At 40.5% G+C, this 20,277-nt stretch overlaps 1 protein-coding gene across 4 annotated transcripts in view; it reads right to left on the bottom strand.

The window, feature by feature from the left end:
- Positions 1–19,201, bottom strand: part of LOC147166401 (cyclin-dependent kinase-like 5) — a 28,732-nt gene extending 9,531 nt beyond the window's left edge. For all 4 annotated transcript variants that reach the window (XM_086088654.1, XM_086088655.1, XM_086088656.1 and 1 more), the window contains exons 1-11: positions 19,055–19,201; positions 16,182–16,337; positions 13,096–13,130; positions 5,809–5,854; positions 4,881–5,017; positions 4,670–4,790; positions 3,154–3,213; positions 1,940–2,030; positions 889–1,078; positions 373–453; positions 146–309 (exon numbers count right to left, since the gene is read on the bottom strand). In XM_086088654.1, the coding sequence (XP_085944780.1) occupies positions 146–309; positions 373–453; positions 889–1,078; positions 1,940–2,030; positions 3,154–3,213; positions 4,670–4,790; positions 4,881–5,017; positions 5,809–5,854; positions 13,096–13,130; positions 16,182–16,218 (962 nt within the window). In that variant the 5' untranslated portion in view covers positions 16,219–16,337; positions 19,055–19,201. The remainder of the gene's footprint in view (positions 1–145; positions 310–372; positions 454–888; positions 1,079–1,939; positions 2,031–3,153; positions 3,214–4,669; positions 4,791–4,880; positions 5,018–5,808; positions 5,855–13,095; positions 13,131–16,181; positions 16,338–19,054) is intronic.
- Between the last annotated feature and the right edge of the window lie 1,076 nt (positions 19,202–20,277).

Genomic DNA, 20,277 nt, shown 5'->3' with positions numbered 1-20,277 from the left:
AAAAAAATAAAAAATAAAAATAAATAAATAAATATAATAAAAATAAAAATAAGCGCTCTCCTGTATATAAAGCAGTCCATTTACCATTTTACTTCCCTTTTTTGTCACTGGATGGGAGGAAAGGAGGCGTAAATGTGGGACTGACCTGCTGGGTGTGGTGTCGCCATGGTGGGGTTTCCTCTTGGAGGAGCGCACCAGCGTAGGCGTGGGGGGCCCGGGCCGCTCTGCCAGCCTCAGGGACTGGAAGGCGTGGTGGTTGAGGCCCTGCTCCGTCAGGAAGCGCTCGGCGGGGTTGAGTAAAAGAAGGCTCTGGAATGCGCAAAAGAGACAAGTTGCGCTCGACTGACTCACCGCCGTCATCATACAAAGTACCTTCAACAGGTCCAGCAGGGCTCCGCCGATGATTCCCAGGTATCGGCGCTCCAATGTTTGTGGGTGGTTTACAGTAGGGAACTAAGAAAAAAAAATCAACAAGATAAATGAGATACACACCAGTATAAAGAAAGTACTTCATACTGGCAACCATATTATGATACTGGCCCTGTTTCTCGTTAATTATACCAAACTCTGCTAGCAATTTGTTGATGCAACCACCTTATATTAAAAAATACATATCAGTACAAAAGGGAGCAATTTGTAAAGTGATCATTATGCATCCCTTAGGCGTGGGCATGTAAAAAGAAAAGGAAAGACGACCCGGCTTCCAGGACACGATACACCATGAGTCACCGCCATGCAATCAGTCACAGCACAGCCAGAAGAAGAACATTTTTTTTTTTAAATAAAACCAGCAGAGTGTGTGAGGAGCAAGACAGAGAGAAGAGGAGGAGTGATGGAAGACGGAGGCGAGACGGCATGCGTTCTTTTTTTTTCTTTTTTCTTTTTTACCCGCAGCCCGTGGAAGCGAGGGTTGCTGTAGAAGAGCTTCATCTGCTCCGGAGGAAGAGGCCCGAGAACTTTCTGGATGGTAAAGAGCTGGTCGATTTCGCTCTCGCCCGGGAAGAGGGGCTGTCCGTCGCTTAGCTCTCCCAGGATGCAGCCCACCGACCACATATCCACCGCCTTGCCGTACGGAGCCCTGAAAAAGCGGGTAAGGGGAGGACAAGACGCATGAATTATTATCATAGTATATCAATATCTGTATAGAAGATACTGGCCCTGGATTATTATTATTTTTTTTAAGTAACAAATATTTCGGCATCTATTGCATACAGCTAGTGCCCATTTGAGATTCATCCATCTTGAATAGGGGTGGGAATCTTTGACCGTCTCACGATTCGATTTGATTCAATTCAATTCCAATTTTTGGGTCTGCGATTCGATTCAGAATCCATTTTGGATTCAAAACGATTTGATTGACAATGATTTCTGCTTCAATTTATAGATGTACAACGAATCGTCATGAACCACTCCAGTTTGACTCGCTAATGCTAATCAGCGCGCTAATCGCGACGCCTTTATCACTCAAAAGAACGGCTATTCATACAAAACACTTCAGGAATGTATACAGGGAAGCATCTTAACATTACTCACCGGCATATGCTCTTCCTACGCTGCAAAAAAAACAACTTTTATGCATAACTTGATTGTGACTTTTTCCTTCTAATCTCTAGTGTGGCTACAATTTAACAGTGTATCAGAACGCGCGGAACCACACTGCCCCTAAGTGGCTAAATCATGTACAACATGAACAGCGCTCCCAATAACACAAACAAGGGCAAGACGGTATAAAATAATTTAAATAAAATCGATGTTGGGACATTTAAAATCAATTGTGAATCGTACTAAATGAAAATCGCGATTGTTATGAGAATCGATTTTTTGGCACAACCCTAATCTTGAATATTTAAAAAAATATCAGGACTGGTATCTCAACTCAACTTTTTTTTATGTATTAAAGTTGGTAAACGCTTTTATGGGTGTTTCTTGACAGACATACCCGAGCAGAAGCTCCGGAGAACGGTACCACCTGGTGGCCACATACTCGGTGTAGTTGGCGTCCGTTCCCTCAGAGAGATTACGTGCGAAGCCTGGCAAGAGAAGACAAGATGAGTCCAGATAGCGGCGACCAGTCCGGAACACAGTGTCCTCATTAAAAAGATAAAATGGGTCAGAGCGTTGGAGAAACACAGTAAGCCTATAGGGCTGTGCGATGCAGCCATTTTATCAATTATTTCAAGTTTTCTGCACAATATCCATACAGTGAACCCCCACATATTTGTGGGTCAGAATTTGTGAATATGCAGAATATGCAGAATTTGTTGTTGTTGCTTTTTTAGAGGAAATTACTCGTTAACCTCACCGATTCTTTAAGATAGAAGAAAAAAAAAAGGAAAAAAAGAAAAAAAATACCTCACCGATTCGCTTTGATCATGCTGAGGCCACGCCACGTGCAAAATTATGACTTTTATTTTGGCCATAGCCTTCTCCAATTGAAAAAGAATAACTTGTGGCCCTCTCGTGCCTGCGTTCTAACACAGCACTGTCTCGGCTAACAAATTTAATTTAAAAAATAAGAATGCAAAAAAATGTTTCAGTGCTTGTTTGACATCAGGACAAATAAAGAAAATCCCGGAAAGAAAAAAAATCTGGACTTGTTTTGCGAGACATTCATTTGAGACTTGATATAACAGAGGATGAAGAAAATCTATTAAAATCACTTTTTTTTAGGAAAACAAAATGAAAGATTGAATTTCAAGGGCATACCACCCAGCCTTAGTACCTACTATAAACTGGCATCTGCTTGGCCTGTATGTGTTCCATGGCAAACACGGCCTCCCGTCTCCCACAGCAGATTGCCCGCATGATGTTTTTCCGTCCCCCATATCCCGTCCCTCGTTCGGTTGCCAGATTGGATCAAAACGCGACATGCTTCATGAACTGAAGCGTATGGATAACCATTTATTCGACATCCTTGGTTATTAAGGTCCATGGACTAAATTGTCTCACTACAGTGGACAAAGAATGTACAAGTACTTTCAACTGGATCTGAAGAATGTGCAATAAATGCTTGCGATTGAAGCAAGGATAAGAAGTGAGAGAGTGGGCCGCACGTGGAGCTTGGTAGATAACCGGATGTGCTGGTATCATCCAAATATAGTTTCAGTGCTAAAATAAATCTCCAGCTGTATCGCAGCTTGACTGGCAGCTCACCAAAATCGCACAACTTGAGGATGTCATCAGAGCTGATGAGAAGGTTCTCCGGCTTGATGTCTGAAGAATGAGCACACAACATTGAACATTATGACATCATTAAACAGAACAAAAACAAAAGGTGGGTGAAAGAAAAGGCTTATCAGAGTTATCCAATATTGGAAACAACATGCGATATGCGATATGGTTGTTGAATATTGTGATATTATTGTGATATTTAACATGTACCTAAAGAAATAAAAAAATTATTATCTAAAGAAAGAATTAAAAACAATTCCATGGGGCAAAATAAGCAAGCCTAATGTATTCTTAGTCAATTAAATGTATATAATGTTCAACTATTAGATGGTGATGCACATTTAAGTTTGTGTCTGACTGGTCAAATTCAGATACAAACTTACAATTCCAGATTAAATATATCGCATGTCTTTGCGATATGCATATTGCGTGGGGCAATATCACAATATCAATATTTTTCCGATATAATGCCCAACCCTTATTACATTTCACGAGGAGACACGTCTCAAGATTGAATGCCAAAAACATTAATATGGTTAAAATAATACTTGAATATCATCCACACACAAAAATCTAATTAAGACTACCACAAATCCTCAAAAGTTGCATAGGTGAAATTAGGACAACCGTCAAGCACACAAAACTTGCTCAGGCCAAACTAACACAACCATAAAAAAAGAATGCAAAAAATGCAAATCTCACCAAAGTTCTCCAAGTTGAAATCCAACAGAAGGTTAAAATAGGGCTACTGAATAACTGTAAAAAGTTGCAGTGGTTAACTAGCATTACCATAACTTTACTAAAAAAGAAACAAGTTTAAAAAAAAAAGAATGCCGTAAATTCCAAAAAAGTTGCACAGGATGAAATAATAGTTCTATCAATCCACCAAAAGTGCCGCGGGTTAAAACTGACAAATCCTCCAACAGTTGCACAAGTTAATAGAAAACTACTTTAACACTGCTAAAAGTTGCACTTGTTAAAATACGACTACCGTAAACCCGCCCCAAAATTAACCAAAATTCCTCAAAAATTGTGCACATTAAAAGAAGATTTTTTTATTATTCCATATAACAGGTCTGCTTTAAGTTCAGCATCACCCCACCAATCCATTTGTTGGCTTGCTGCCCCGCATGTCATCTATTTTTGCAACTTCACTGTGTCCAAATGCCCTTAGGGATAACAACTAAAAAGATCCAGCAATTAAAAAAACATGAAAATTCACAGATTGTAAAGTGGGGAAAAAGCATGACTTATTCATTAAGGACAAACCCAAGGAAGCAGAAGGAGTCGTACGAGAGCGCGGGGAGATCCCAGCGGCCATTTGGACGGCCGAATGCCATCTGGCTTCCCGCTTGTCCACCAAAAGCTCACGTGTCAGGTTTTTCTTTTATTTCTTTCATTTCTTTTTTCAACATTTCAATTCTTGTATCTCTCCTTAAATAGACCGTGAGCACTTTTTTGCCACCTCTGATGAAACGTGATTGTGTGAAACGTTTACCCCGGTGAACGATGTCATGCTTGTGGCACCAGTGGATGGCCTTGATCAGCTGGTAGATGTAACTCCGCGCCTTCTCGGCCGGCACGCCGTTGGGGAGCTCCTCCAGCAGCTCCAGCATGTTCTAGAGAGGAAAAAAAAGAAATAACACGTTGAATAAAAGAAAACGAAATTGAAGTTCATCAAGGTTTGCTGCAGAAGGAAGGCAACTCACCTTCTCCACGTACTCAAAGACCAGGTAGAGCTTCCCTCGCCGGCGGAAGGCCTCTTTGAGCTCCACGATGTTCTCCTGTTTGAGAGTGCGCAGCATCTTGAGCTCCCGCAGTGTCGTTTCTTTGACCTCTTCATTTTCTGAGGAAAAACAGGTGCCTTGTGAGACATAACTTTGCCAGGAAGGTATCAGATCATTTTGGTGAGCGTGTACAGTTTTTATGAACCGCTAAATGAATTTCAAATTATTACATTTGAAAGAGGTAGGAATGCCCACTACAGTATCGGGATTTTTTAAATCTCCAAAAAGTTGTGGTGAAATAAATCTCCAAAACATTACGTGGGTTGTACTAAGATTACCATCACGCCCCGCCAAAATTGCGGAGGTTAAATGACTACAGTAAATCCTTGATTACTTGAAATAAGACAATAAAGCCATAAAGCAGTACGATATACCGTAAATCCCCCGAATTGTTCAGATTAAAAAATGACTACCCTAAATCTCCCAAAAATGCAAGTTTTGTAAATCTCCAAAACGTTGCATTGGTTAAAAGAATTATAAATCCCCCAAAAGTTGCACAAGTTAAAATAAACCAACTGAAAAAAAAAAAAGTTTGAAAACAGGCTTAGATGATAAAGATTATAAAAATATAAAGCTTCAAAAAGGAACTATAATAAATCTCTGGTCAAATAAGACTATCATAAATTCCTCTAAGAGTTGCAGAGGCTAAATTAAGACAAACATAATTACTAAAAAATTTGAGTTCCTTAAAAACCCCAAAATGAAACTACCCTAAATCTCATAAAAAAATGTGCAGTTTAAAATAACACTACTTTAACTCTCAATAAAGTTGCTCAAATTAAAATAACACTAATGTAAATCCCACAAAAAAAACGAATATGTATAATTAGTAGCTAAAAAGTCATTTTACCTTCGCTGTCCTTGAATTTCTTTATAGCCACAATTTCGTTGGTGTCCTGCAAGAAAAACACAGAATATCTTCATGCACGTCACACATTTAAGAGAGCTCCTGTCGTAAAAACAAGGAGATCATCCAGCAATGTGAATCACTTTAATGTAGACTCTTAACAGTTCTGAAAATTTGGTAAAACCCCACTTGGTGACCGTGTGGCTCCTGTTCCCTTCTCCATTATCTACTTTCAAAAAGGTGCATAATGAGGGCAACAGTATAAACCGAGAACACATTTATCAGTTAATTTTTATTTATTTTTATTTTTATTTTTATTTTTTTTTATTTTTTATTTTTTTTACAAGACGCTCACTCTTCTTTTCATGCCCTATTTGCGAGGCCCGCTGGCATTTGTGCTTGGAGCTGTGCTGAAGGCAGCAACATGGTGGGGAAAAAAAGAGAGATGACAGCCTATAAACTGCTCTGCCAAACACGGTAAATGATCATCAGCGTAAGAGTGTGCAAAACTGATTTATTGATCATAACATACTGTATTTCCTCAAATAGTCTCCACAGCAATAGAGCGTGTGTGCGCCTATTACTTACCACAGTTTGTATTTCCTGGTGGGAAGTAACGACGAGCCATTTAATTGAGGGAGGCATTTATTTGCCATCAAGTGGAGAATAACTGAGGCACGCTGTGGTATGCGCGTTACATTGAATGCAACTTCAATTGTAGAATGTTCGCATATTAACTGCCAAACAATAAAAACAAAATAGATCCGGCCCACACGCACACACATTTTCGGGGCCAAATTGCTTGACATGCCATCAAAAATGGACGCCATTCTCACACCCAAATTAGATGTTGTGGAAAGAAAAAGCAAACTGTTTTTTATGCTTCAGTCAAATTTGGTAGCAATCTGACAAAATCGCTAGATTGAGTCTGTCTTGGAAGACCGTCTGGTAATGGTCAAGACGACCCTAAAATGGCTGCTCCAAACCAAAATGGCAGACTTCCTGTTGCTTATTTGTGCAGCAACTCATCATTGACATGCCTACCAAAAAACGGCATTGGGTGGTATATTTAAAAAAAAGAGAAACAAATCCATGAGGAGCTTGGTTTTTAAGACCCTTGGAAACACCCCAAAATAATCGAAAATGGCTGCAGAATTTGGTGAGGTTTTGAATGTGGTAAAGCCCTGAAAAATGAATATTTACCATTACCGTGTGGAGCTTTTGTATTGAATCCTATTAGCATATGATTAGTAAGCGTCGGCTCCAAATGAAAACAAAAGAAAATACTTGTTTGTTGTTGTTGCGATCCAAATCTATTACTGCTGGCTAAAGTGCGTCAAGAGAGACGAGAGGGTAAACATAGCTGTGCTCACTATTGATTTAAGCGCGGAGTGCAGGAATGCACCCCTGAATGGGCTTATCGTTCCACGAGTCCCCGTGTCTACACACTAGTAAAACATTAACAGCGCCTCGGCTCTGACTCCTCTCATCCATCTTCCCAAAGAAAGATCCTCAAAATGTGTGCAGTTTTTGATTATTTTATCAGGGCCCCCTTTAGATGTTAATGATGATGCCATGAATCCAAGCAATGGTAAAGTCAATTAATTAGCCAACCCCTCGATGATCATATCAACTATGTCTGAATTTTTAAATCAACAATTACCACTGGTGTTCCGCTTCCATTTTTCTTTATCTTACTTTACATCTTTTCGACTGACACTTCAAACATTCAAACTACAGTGTTGGTACACTTACAGAAAAAACGGGGTCCATATTTGTTCTCCAAGGTACAATTTCTTTGTGATGTACCCTATAGAGTTTGCAATTGACCTTCTAGGTACCAGCTACTCTTTGGTTCCCTTCAGTGACCCTAAAATGCCACAAAATCAGCATCTCTAGGTTTCTCAATGGAGATGAACCGATGTTAGCAAAACTAAGTGATGTCTGCCATCTACTGGTGAATGGTGTTATTACAACTTAAAACCCATGTAGGGGAATCATGTTTATTTATAAAGTTGCCCATCTCTAAACTAGACAGAACCCTACAAAAGGGTACAAACATGTACCCTAAGCTACATATTTGCCAACAAATTGTACAACTTACAAGGGGTCCCAATATGTGCACTGTTTAAGGGGTACGGTGTACCCTTGAGGGACTGCCCCAGTGACATGCCTTTACTGGATTTTGACCAATTTTGCAAGGCCCAGAATATTGTGTTCTATTGCTATAAAAACAGGGTACCTGCCAAAGGAAAACAATTAGAGTCTCTTTCTTCAGGAAAAAAAAAAAGTATATTGTATCTGTTTCTGTTTTGCAGCAATTAGCATTAGAATATAGCTAAGTTTCATTATTATTGACAAATCTGTTTAAAACACTGGGGAAATAAGCTTGTTGCAACATGGCCCTGGCTGATCTCTTATACTCTGCTGCCACCTGCTGGCCGTTTTTTTGTAATAACTACCATTGCTTTAAGCGACCCCTTCAGGTCAGAGGCTGCGTCAAAGAATTCTGTACGCTCTAGCATTAAAAAATTTTTAAATTAAATTAAAGAAAACGTATAAATACATTTTTGGAACCAAGGCAATATTTAAAATAGAACGTTTTTATACGTTTTGGGGAGCAAATAAGTTAAATATGTGTTCATTGTTATGTGGCACAATACAATTGGTCGACATTAGATGTGTTTATCAATTACTTAGATGCTATTAACGTGTTAAATACTGAACATCTGCTGATGTGCTCATGTCCACACTGTACATAGTAGGATAATCCAATAAGTGAATGCAATTACTTCCAAAGTGCAAATTAAATGACTGCCATTGTGGAGTGAGTCAGCGTGAACATCTGATGTTGATCAGAGACGGCTCCCGTCTTTTATTTTCTGACTCTTCTGGCTTGCGTAACACGGACAATGCAATCCATTTCTTTCACAATCAAACTACAGAGCGGCTGTCGAGTGGTGGGAAAGAGAAAAAAAAAGTATAATAATCTGTCCGCCCCCTTTTTTTGAAGGAATGGTTATTTATGTAGGCCCGTGAGGAAAAAGTAGGACAGGAGAGGAAAAAGAGGACTTAAATGGGTCACCTTGACTTGGAGCGCTCGAGCAGAAATGCTCGACTACGTTGGAAGTGAGAATGTTCGCATCTCTCTCTTAATGTGACCTAAATCTGATCATTGCTGTCTCAAAAAAAACATGCATGTTTTTTTATGAACATGCACCATCAGTTTTGTTTTTCTTTTAAGAAAGTGTAACATCAACAGTTTGTCTTATTTTGGGGAAAGTGCAACATATTGTTTTTCTTCTTTTTAACAATACACAGCATCAAGAGCTTGTCTTTGTATTAGGAAAGTGCAACATTAAGGGCCCATTTTTGTGCCAGGGCAAGTCTAGTTTTCCGTTTTGGGGAATTTGACAGACTGCGTTGTGCCTCGTACCAGTGGCATTAAAATCAACATCGACAATACTATCCTTTATGTACATAATAGGCTATAAAAAACACACCACGTAAATAAGTAGCTTAGCTCCTGTAATGTCAACAACATTGGGGAGTGACCACGTCAGATGCTACGCTAACACTAATTAGGGGGGGTGGATTGTTCCATTGATAACGTAGAGACTCAAATTCCTGTACAAAATATGCACCTTTATCCAGATGCCTCCTTCCTGGCTACGATTATCTTTGGTGTCGCTCGTAGTAAACAATCATTCACCCGGGCTGGTTTCCGCTCCCACATTAGCAAGCGCTGGCTGGCTGTCAGTGGGATTTGTTAAGGGCTTAAAATAAACAATAAAAGGGCAGCTGGTGCAGCCCACTCACAGTCAATGGCAAAGTATCGCCAAATGTGACATAAAGCCGATGTATATAAGCACCATAACATCTCGTTTCAAGCTGCTTTTAATGTGCTAGCGTGCTATGTTCCTAGAGAGTGACATGCTTGCCTATTTATAAACGCATTGGCTTGAACCTCTTGTTTCTCAAGTCAACTTTCTCCATTGAAATGAATGGAAATGCCATTAATCTTTTACAGACCTTTAAAGTGGAAGTCAGCCTTAAACATTTCTTGACAATAATAAGTTATACGTGACCTCACTAGTCTAAACAGGAAATTCTGATTAATATTACGTTTGTGGAAGATGAGTGAAGCAGCAAAAATTCTGCCGTTTTTATCCATCTCAGGGGGCGGCCATTTTGCCACTTGCTGTTGACTCAAGATGACATCACAGTTGCTCAGGACTCAGGCAACGGCCAAACACAGCTCATCTGTTTTGTGAAGCTGAGCTGTGATTGGTTGTTACCTGAGACCTGAGCAACATTGATGTCATCTTCAGTCGACAGCATGTGGCAAAATGGCCGCCTTTTGATATTGATAAAAACTGCTGGATATTAACCAGAATACCATATTTAGATTCGTGGGACAGATTATTGTCAAGACAGTTTTGGGGGTTGGCTTCCTCTTGATTTTTTTTTCTTCATAAAAGTAAGCAGTAACAACACGCAATGTTAACAAAATAAAAATAAAAACTTTTTTTTATGAATTGCTTTGGTTCTCATCTCATATGTTGACGCACTCCCACGTCAAGTTATCACTTTATTTTGGAATGTTAAAAGAAACAAAAAATGCTAATTATATCCAGAATCTAAAAAACGTCAAACGTGCCGGCAACTCTCGGTCTCCCACACGCAAAAACGGGGGCAGGTTCCACACTGCTAATCCTGCTCGTGCTGACACGATCAAACGGCAAACAAAGTGGAACAGGAATATATCACAAGGGTCTTTACTACATAAATGCTTTTATCACCACCAATACAAATACAGAGGGAGCATCCAAACACCTTTCACACTGCGTTTTTGCTATTCCCCTGTTGCTTTTCTTTATAAAAAGCACCAACACAAAGTATGGGGGGGGGGGGGGGGGGGGGCTTAACCTCGCAATTTGCAGCCTTACATAGAAGTGCCTGTAAAAGCTGATATTTTCGGTTCACATGAGAAAAATAGATGCTCGCATTGTGCGTCGGCCAGGCATGCAGATCTTTAACCGCTTGGGACAAAATTGTTCATATCAGAAGCCTTCACACTGCCTGTCAGTCTTTTTATGCGTGTCGCTGTTGTGTATAAACCGAACTGACACGGAACAAGGAAGGAAATCAACCCTTATATCACTCGCCATGTTCACGCTAAAAGCCAGCCATTTTTCTGACTTGGTTCCCCATGTCGCTGTTCTGTATAAACCTTCCTCTATTCTATTTCTGACCTCATTCATTGGGCTGCTAAACACATTTATTGTACTTCTCATTTGGAGGTGGGCGTGAGCGCTGAGCAGCTGCGACCCATCAAGCGCCATTTTCTGAAGCCGGCACGCTCTCCCCCTGCGCCGCCCGTGCCACGTTTTGGTGGGCGCGCACAACCGTGAGCTGCGTGTGGGCCCATTCACTCCAACAATACAATAGTTTCCACATGGCAACGGTCCACATTGATCAGCGGCCAGAGTTTTTCTTCCTGCTGTGCCTCCACGCGTCATGCCACGCATTTAGACGCATCAAAGATGTGTACGGCATCTATTAGTGACTTTCCCGCAGAGTGAGAGCGGCGCAGTGTTGCACTACTTGGTGCTTAAAGCCAGACAAACCAAAATAAATAAATAAAAGACGCTGACTGAAAACATTTCTGGCTTTGGTGGTAGAATCAGAAGCTCCTTTAATATTTTCTTTAAAAGCTGGAAGTTGTACTGCGACAAAGGCAAAGTTTTTTTTTTTGGGGGGGGGGTGATATTGCACAGCACTGTTAAGAATCAGATTTTATATTATATGTATCGATTAAGGTTGTCAAGCGATTACAATTTTTCATCGTAATTAATCGCAGGAATTCAATTGGTAACTCATGATTAATCGCAAATTTTAAATCTGTTCTGTTCTAAATGTACAAAAAACGTACAATCATTTTAAGTTTTAATACTCTTGTTAAAGTAAAAGCGGGGGAAAAAATGTTAAGCTAATAGAAATATGACTGCGTATTTTAGTCATTGATAGTTATTTCATAATAATTCATAAAATGTAGCTAAAATTAAAAAGATGTGCTGTACTGTAAAAAAAAAACGAGTGCGATGTTGATTTGTGTTGGTCATATTTCTGCCACTAGATGGCATAACTGCATTTGTAAGACGTTAGTAACAGCTCAGTGCATTTTTCGTTTCATATTAAGAGCTATCTAATCTTTAACATGAAGTAATTTGTGAAATTCTGCACATTTTTTAAATCGTAAAATATAACTTGGCCCCAGTCTCCACAAATACATGCATTATTATTACTTATATTATTACATTAATCGTGCATTTAAAAAAAAATTGTGGCGTTAAAGGAACTTTAAATTAATTCAAAATTAACGCACTCATTTTGACACCTAACATGGTTATATAATGACATCAGTGATATAATCATTTGTATTTTTTCATTCCTTTACCCAATAAGAACCGATAAGACAATGATAGTCAATAAGGAATTGGATCTAAAAGCAAGCAGTAAAATAATAGACTCAGATTTGCTCAATTCGTATTTCTAAGTATAGTACTTCACAGTGCTCTATTTCTTTTGTATTTTTTGTTTTGTGTTGTAATTCTTACACATTTGTAAGTGTTTTTTGAAGGCTGAAATTAATTATTTGCATTTCCATCCATTTCAATGGGGAACGTTGATTTGAGATGTGGGAATAATGTTGTATTCTAACTTTGGAAGTAGCCCGAGTCGCTTATTTCGCAGTGCCTGTAAAAGCTGATCCTCCCCTCCCCTTCCCTCCCCTCCCCTCCCCTCCCCTCCCACCCCACAAGATTTTCTACAGCCCAGAATGGGGATACAAAGTCTTAATCACAGTTTTTATAATGACTAGTCGCCATTGTGATTGACTGGCAGATGGAGGCTGAATCTTCATCAGCTAATCAATGAACAGCTAAGCACTCTCGCAGCCCGGGCGTCTGGCAGGCTATAGTGGAGGTCACTACTGTAAAGATGCAAGAAGAAGAAGAAGAAGAAGAAGAAGAAAAAACACACACAGAGAGCGTGTTCACTGCAGATCTGTTATTAGGTAGGAGGCAGCCTATTTCTCTTTGCTTTTTTTTTTCCCCCCCCTTCCTCCGTATTCTGGTGTCAACGCTCAGCTCATCCTTTTCCTTAAATGGAGCGAGATGACAAGCAAGACGAGAGGCGGTAGTGTGGGTCGCTGAGCCACTTACTGCTGCTCAATATGTGCAATGATACTTTAGGTTTAATGCTGCGGGAACATAAGGATGATCTTACCTTGTGTCTGCACTTGAGAACAACGCCATAGGCACCTAGAAGAAAGGAAAAAAGGGTCATTACAGAATTGGGAGATTTTTCTGCCATGCATGGATTACACAAATATGCACTCTTGTGATAGTTGTCCTGAGATCAAATGTAGTTGGAGGTGTTTTAAAAGTAATTCCTGATATTATTTAAAACAACAAATAGGCTTAAGCCCCCTCATAGGCTTGTTTTTGCCCCCCCCCCACCAAACAAAATGCAAATTTTCTCTGCTTTTGGTCAGAAACCAGTGTTTTTGGTCAAACCAACCAATGTTCAGAAAAGACTACAAATAATAAATAGTTTTTTTTCTGGTAAAGGAAGTCTACACCAAATAATTCCATATGTACCTGTGGATGAAATAGGAAACTTGTGGTTAAAATCGCTTTAAAAGGAACACCTACATCTGTCAGCCAATCAGATGACAGTGATGTTTCACGGCCCACCTCGGCATGGGTTCTAGAGCCAGGTTGGAAGAGGTTCTGATAAACTGTTCCTGTGTTCCATCATCCCCAAAGTGTAATGGAAAAGTGACCACACACAGGGCGGAACCGGTAGAATGGAAAAGGGGCAAAAAAGTGCATCTCCTATTTGGACCAATGTGCGAAGGGTGCACATTATAAAGCAGCAGAACACCTACATCTGTCAGCCAATCAGATGACAGTGATGTTTCACGGCCCACCTCGGCATGGGTTCTAGAGCCAGGTTGGAAGAGGTTCTGATAAACTGTTCCTGTGTTCCATCATCCCCAAAGTGTAATGGAAAAGTGACCACACACAGGGCGGAACCGGTAGAATGGAAAAGGGGCAAAAAAGTGCATCTCCTATTTGGACCAATGTGCGAAGGGTGCACATTATAAAGCAGCAAAGTCCCCATGTTGTTTATCAATTACACTGTGAAGGTGTGCCTAATGTTGTGGCCAGCGAGTGCATGTGAAAGTGTTCTCCCTTGCTTCTGCTGGTGCTGTTGTCATGCCAACAGAGTCTGGCAAAAAAAAAAAAAAGAAGAAAACATTTTTCTCATACAACTGCAAGCGTCTCTTCAGCGATGACGCGGCGAAAGCTCAATTGTGCTCACACGTTTTGTCCAGGAGAGAAAGACAGAAAGATTTGTAGTATTCTTATTTTAACAAATCAGTTTTGGGTGGATTTACAGTCATTTTATTTTAACCTACCCAATTTTGGCGGGGAGGTTCTTGTCACTCATTTTATTTTAACTTGTGCAACCTTTGGGGGAGTTTATGGCAGTATTTATTTTAACCTGTGCAGCTTGGGGGGGGGGGGGGGGTTATGTTAGTCATATTATAATGTGCACAATTTAAGGGAATTACGGTAGTTTCATTTTAACCAGTGCAACTTTTGGGGGATTTACGGTCCTTTTATTTTAACCAGAGCAATTTTGGGGGGATTACAGTGGCCATAATATAACTTGCTCATGTTGTGGGGATCCATTGAAGTATCATTCGAACCCGTGCAACTTTTGGAGGGTTCATGGCAATCTCCCTGTATTTTTCATCATGCTGGTAGAAAAAGGTCTATTAAGGGCTATTAATGTTGCCTGAAAGTATCTAGCACTAGAGAAGGGACAGGTGGCTAAGGAAGTAGGACACGAGAATTGGCGAGTTACTGCTCTTGTGATGTTATCGACCCTGGCAGTTCTTCGCTCGCCCCCCATGGGTGGGTTGGAGGAGGGTGGGGGCGATGGCCTCAGGATGGATTGTTGGAGAGAGCAGGCAAATGAGCTCTGCTCGCCACTTCTTCGCCAGCTCATCTCTCGCTCGATGTCTTTAAATTGAGGATTGGCACCTTTTAAATTCCAATGGCGCTACAAAATGATTACAGGGTAGACTCAATCCAAAGCTCAGTTTCAGCACAGCTAAGAATTTTTATAAAAGTTTAATAAGAACGAGGTCCATGTGGGTGACGAATCCACAACACTGATTAATATGATAAATTATTACTAAGTTCCTTAGTGTTGCTTTAAGGGGCCACAACATAACAAAAAACAACAGTTTTTTGAGCACTCAAAAGTCGCTCCTTAGTGCCCCCTGGAAAGTCCTTGAAAAATTAGTCCACAAGACCAGTTTCCCCATTTGACTGTCCCAAAAATGGGTAGATGTGTCCAGGGTTGGGAAATCCGGGTCCAGAAAGTTAAAACCCTGCCACAGGTGCATCTACTTAACCGGCAGGTAAACAAGCTCATAAAAGCACCTGTTGAGTAGAAGCACCCGTGGCTAAAGTCAAACTGTTTCCGGGTTTGTTCTCTCTGGACCTGGATTCCCCAACCTTGGATGCATCTATCATAACGGGACAAAAATCCTACTGAAATGTACCCAAAATTTTATTACACAGAAAGTCTGTCATTTTGGGCAAATTCCCAAACTCTTCCTAGGAAATGCATCCAAATGAGCTCCAATCAGAAGCAACCTCGACAGATGGACAACAGCATAAAAATTTGAAGATCATTTTGAGGATTGCCATAAAAAATATGATGACTAATTGAATGTCATTATCCTTCACATGGGCTCCCATGAAGTGCTTAATTACATAAGCAGCGAATAGTGTGCATGGCGCATCCGCGTGCGCCATTGACAACAATTGACTGACCTTAAGTCGACGGAGGAAAAATCTATGACCGCGCTGGACACAGTGCAGTGCTCTTTGTCGGACTCATCACGTGGCTAGAGTTGAATGCCAGTGACTTTTTTGTTTACATGGCGTTCCTCATTCACTCCATGAAGTGTCATCTTTTCTCACAATGGTGACAAACATTTTCTACCAGCTGCCGTGACACATACTCTGTTTGAACAATACATATATCCCTTCAAGTGTGAGGTGCCGAAACATGTCTGACTTCCAACATGTTGGCATTTTTTCTCGTTCATGATCAGCCAGACAAGCCGTGACACGCCCCATAATGGCAAGCTGATCGAGACACTCTTCCATGCCTGCCTACACATTTGACGAATATATTCGTCGGTGGCAGTAAATGGTTGCCGCATATCAATGTCCGCGGCAGTGAATGAGTTAATAAAAGGTTTCACAACTGCAAGGGGGACTCACCTTCACCCACAATCCCAAGGACCTCAAATTTATTCATGACATCACCGGCGTCGCGGGTCTTCACGGAGTCAAAGGCTCACGGCGCTCGGGCAGGGGGGGGCGTGGCCAGCTGCTGGCTCCCGTCGACTGCAGCACCCCTCGCCGCATGGCCGTCATCTGAAACGCAAACGCGGTCATGTAAAACCTCACTTAAAGGGGACATATGATGGAAAACTGACTTTGTAATGCTTGTGCACAAATTCAGTACATGTTACCTTGAAAAAAAAATTATAATCAAGCAATAAACGTTGTGTAATGCCCTCACATGTGGGCAAGGACAGCCAAAGTCAGTGATAGTCATGAAGTAAACACAGGATTTACTCTCTTTTTTTTTTAAATAGTAGTTTTCCATGACTTTTAAATTAAATTTAAATTTGACACATTTCAGTCAGACCAATGAAAAGTAATGATATGCAAAAAGCAAAAAAACAAACAAACCAACTAGGCCATCATCATTAGAAACATTGTAGTCGGTTCTCTAATCAAACCACAGATACATATTTTGTTTCATCCAAAAGGAACTTACATAATTGTATTTGTCTTAATATTTTTTCTTTGTTTTGTACATTTAAACATTTTCTTGTTTTGTACCCAAAAACAAATTATCGTCCTACTGCACAGTGCACATGCTGCACTCCAACGTCAAGTTTTTGCCAACATAAATGAATAAATAAATATATATTATTAGAAATATATATTATTATAAATTCTGTTTGGTCCAAAAGAAACTTGTGTTTCTATTTTTTAATTGCTCTTAATATTTTTAAATACTTACCATTTTCTTGTTTTGTACCAAAAAATAAATAATCGTTTCAAAAATCATGATTTTAATTATTGCCAAAATAATTGCAATTATTATTTTTTCCATAATCGCGCAGCCCTTTTAACAGATGATCCATCCAGACCTCTTCCATCACAGGAAGCAAGAGGAATACAGAACAAAAATGCATTAGGACTGGGAATACTGTCCTAATTTCCAAAATTAAAAAAAACTATCCTTGTTGCATCAACAACGTTTTTTTTTTCTCACCAAATGCAAACCTGCTTGCCCAATCTGGAAAAGACGAGCTACACAAGTCTTCCGAGACTTGTAGCAATGGGAATACATCCCTTTTAATGTTATACTGTAGCTTATATATTGTGACTTAAGTGATCAAAGTGCCTCCTTGGTCCCTTCTTCACATATTGAATCACGCAAGTCTCCATACGCCACTTTTTACTCCAATTCATCTTCTCCAGCTTGTCGACGTGCCAAAACACCTGAGCGCGGACCACCGCCCTTTGTGTATTGATGAATAGTCAACACGAGCTTTCTGAGCCTTCCCCAAAACAAACCAGCAATCGTCTACTCCCTCCCCTCTTCGGGGCCCGAAAACAGGAACGGCAGGGCTGCGGATCGTTGTGTGGATTCTTGGCGCTCTCGCTATCAACACAGTGACTCATGCGTGGTGAGGATAACGGGAGTCTGTGCGGGGAGCTGAAAATATACACTACTTTTAACCTTTTCCCCCCATAGCATCAATGCACTTTTCCCAAGGTGAAATTGGCTCAAAGGGCATTTAAGAGGGGCAAAACAACAACAACAAAATAATTGGCATTTAATGATAGGTTTACATTTCCTTGCTGCTGTAATTGAGAAAAACAGGAGCCGGACTGGCCCTTGTCCTCCGCGAACAGCTGAGGTCCACGCTGCAATCAAACTTTTGACAAGATGTTGCTGTTTCCGCTGGTAACAAACATGCTCAACAATGTAAATGATAGCTTTACACGAACACGATCCTCGTTACTACCACTTGTTTTTCTCCTTTTGGACGTCTATTTGGGCGAGGTGTTTATTCGTCTTAAGCGGGTAACATATCAGTTCAAGGCGGGCTGCTCCTTGTGAAATACAGTTTCACATTTGACTATATTTAATATTGACATTTACGGCACATAAAATGTTAGCACTAGAAAACACATGAATATGAGTATAGCCATTTGCCAAGAAATTGTGAGTTTGCTTGAAAATAACTAAAATACTAACCCTTGAACCAGTTTTGACATCCTTTGACAGCGACAGCAATACAAAAAGCCTAAAAATTATCAAATTTTCCTTAAAGGGACTCAAAATACTGTACACAAATTGTTTTTATTTTTTTTTACTTGAGTACACTGTGTAAATTTCACCTGTGTCAAATGGATTTGAGATCTACCTGTGTGTGTTAAATCAAAGAAAAATAATGCTAATGGTGGAAATCTTAAAACTGTGTATTCCATACTGTAAATGTGTGTATTTTTTTAAGGGCGCTTCAAATTTCAAAACGGTGAACATCATAGGAAAATCCTAAACATAAGGAATTGATCATAGATGGATTTAGCAAAAAAATGAGTGGTGTAAACATACACTTTACAATTTCTCTAAAAGATACATTAAGGATTCATTTTAAATTTGTCAAACATTACACTACTGTAAATATTTTTACTCGGGCAAACAGCGGGACACGAAAGAAAGGACCCGCGAACCTCTGTTTGGGAAACCTGGTCGGCGTAAGTGCATTTGCGAATGCGTGGGATCATTCAACTCCCAACCTGAAAACACCCAACTAGTGCAACATAACATCAACAACGAACGCCCTCACCTGAAGTGGACCACTAGAACGGAATCCATAATGATTTATAAACTAAGTGACGCTAAAAAATGAGGCTATTTGCGTGTTTTATTCCTTGCTACGTAAACACTCGAATCAGCAACCAGACGCGCCGTAAACACTCATCACCGCCACCGCCGCCTCCTCCTCCTCCTCCTCCTCCGCGTTCACGTCGTACCAAAAAGACAAAAAAAAAAAAGTACTCACTCGGTCAATATCAACGAGGTAAATGCTCAAAGCGGGCCCGTCCATCCACCGGCTAACGCAGGAGCTCTTTCACTGGCCAGCGGGCAGCTTCCAATCCACCGACTGACTGGCTAAAGTGCGCTTTTGACAAGCTGCTAGCTACCCGTCACCTTGGCAACGTCTTTGAGTGGCGGCGAAGCGCAGCGAATCGTAGCGGCCGATGCGCTCTCTTGGGTGACGCCTCCAAGTAAATGGACCAATCGAAGAAAGGCTCTCGTCGCTGCGGCGCTGGCGGCGTGTTTAGTGCGAAGTGGGATATTGTTGTTCTAATTTCTCAATTACATAATTCACAGGATCACACGCCACGTTCCGGACAAGCACACGGGTAGTTCAAATATCTAGTCAGTCAGTCAGTCAGTCTGTCTGTCTGTCTGTCTCTCAACAGCTCATAATCAAAATCAAAACCATATACAGAATATATCCAAAATCTAGTATATCCATGGAAAGTAGGTCTCATGAGCCAAAGTATACCACATGATATGTCCCACATCTATTTACCTGGAAAAGAACATCATGATCCAAAGCATACCACATCATATGTCTAGCGATCTATGACCCTAGAAACAGTTCAATTCCAGCAGAACCAGACAAAAGGCACGGATTTATATATGATGTAGCGAGAAGTGAAGCCACCGGTGGCCATTTTACGTTGTCAGTCGCTAAGTGCGCCTAACTTGAATACATTGACTTATCCGTGGTGTAAAGCCAAAACCATGTGGTGTACAGTTGTAACAATAAGTCTACGAGCGCTACAAGCCAATTTTATCTGTAAAAATACAATTATACATTTTCTCCTTTACCTCTAAATGATACTCAAAGTATTTAGGCTATGTATCTTTTTCAGAACCATGAACAATGAAATTAAAGAAATTCAGGGGGAAAATCTTGTGAAATGTACTCATAACCTCCGTAAATCACGATTGTTGATACTAGGTTAATACTCCGAAAGGTTGATGCAAACAGTGAAGTTGTTTCTTTGATAGGCTCTCGATTACTTCGGATCCTGCGCAAAACACGCACCAAAACCAAACGGAATTTGCCTGCAACGGTGGCAACGTAAGATGGCTGCCCTCTGGCTTCAAGAGGCCAATTGTTAGTCCATTCATAAATAAATCCGTGACCAAAGCCACTCGGTGAAGGGTATGGCTCAACAAATGGCTTCCTGCTCTCTCTCCGTTGCCATT

This window comes from Leptonotus elevatus, chromosome 11 (assembly GCF_054856555.1).
Source record: "Leptonotus elevatus isolate MCC_2025b chromosome 11, RoL_Lele_1.0, whole genome shotgun sequence".
NCBI lineage: Eukaryota > Metazoa > Chordata > Actinopteri > Syngnathiformes > Syngnathidae > Leptonotus > Leptonotus elevatus.
This window is presented reverse-complemented; position numbering and strand designations above follow the sequence as displayed.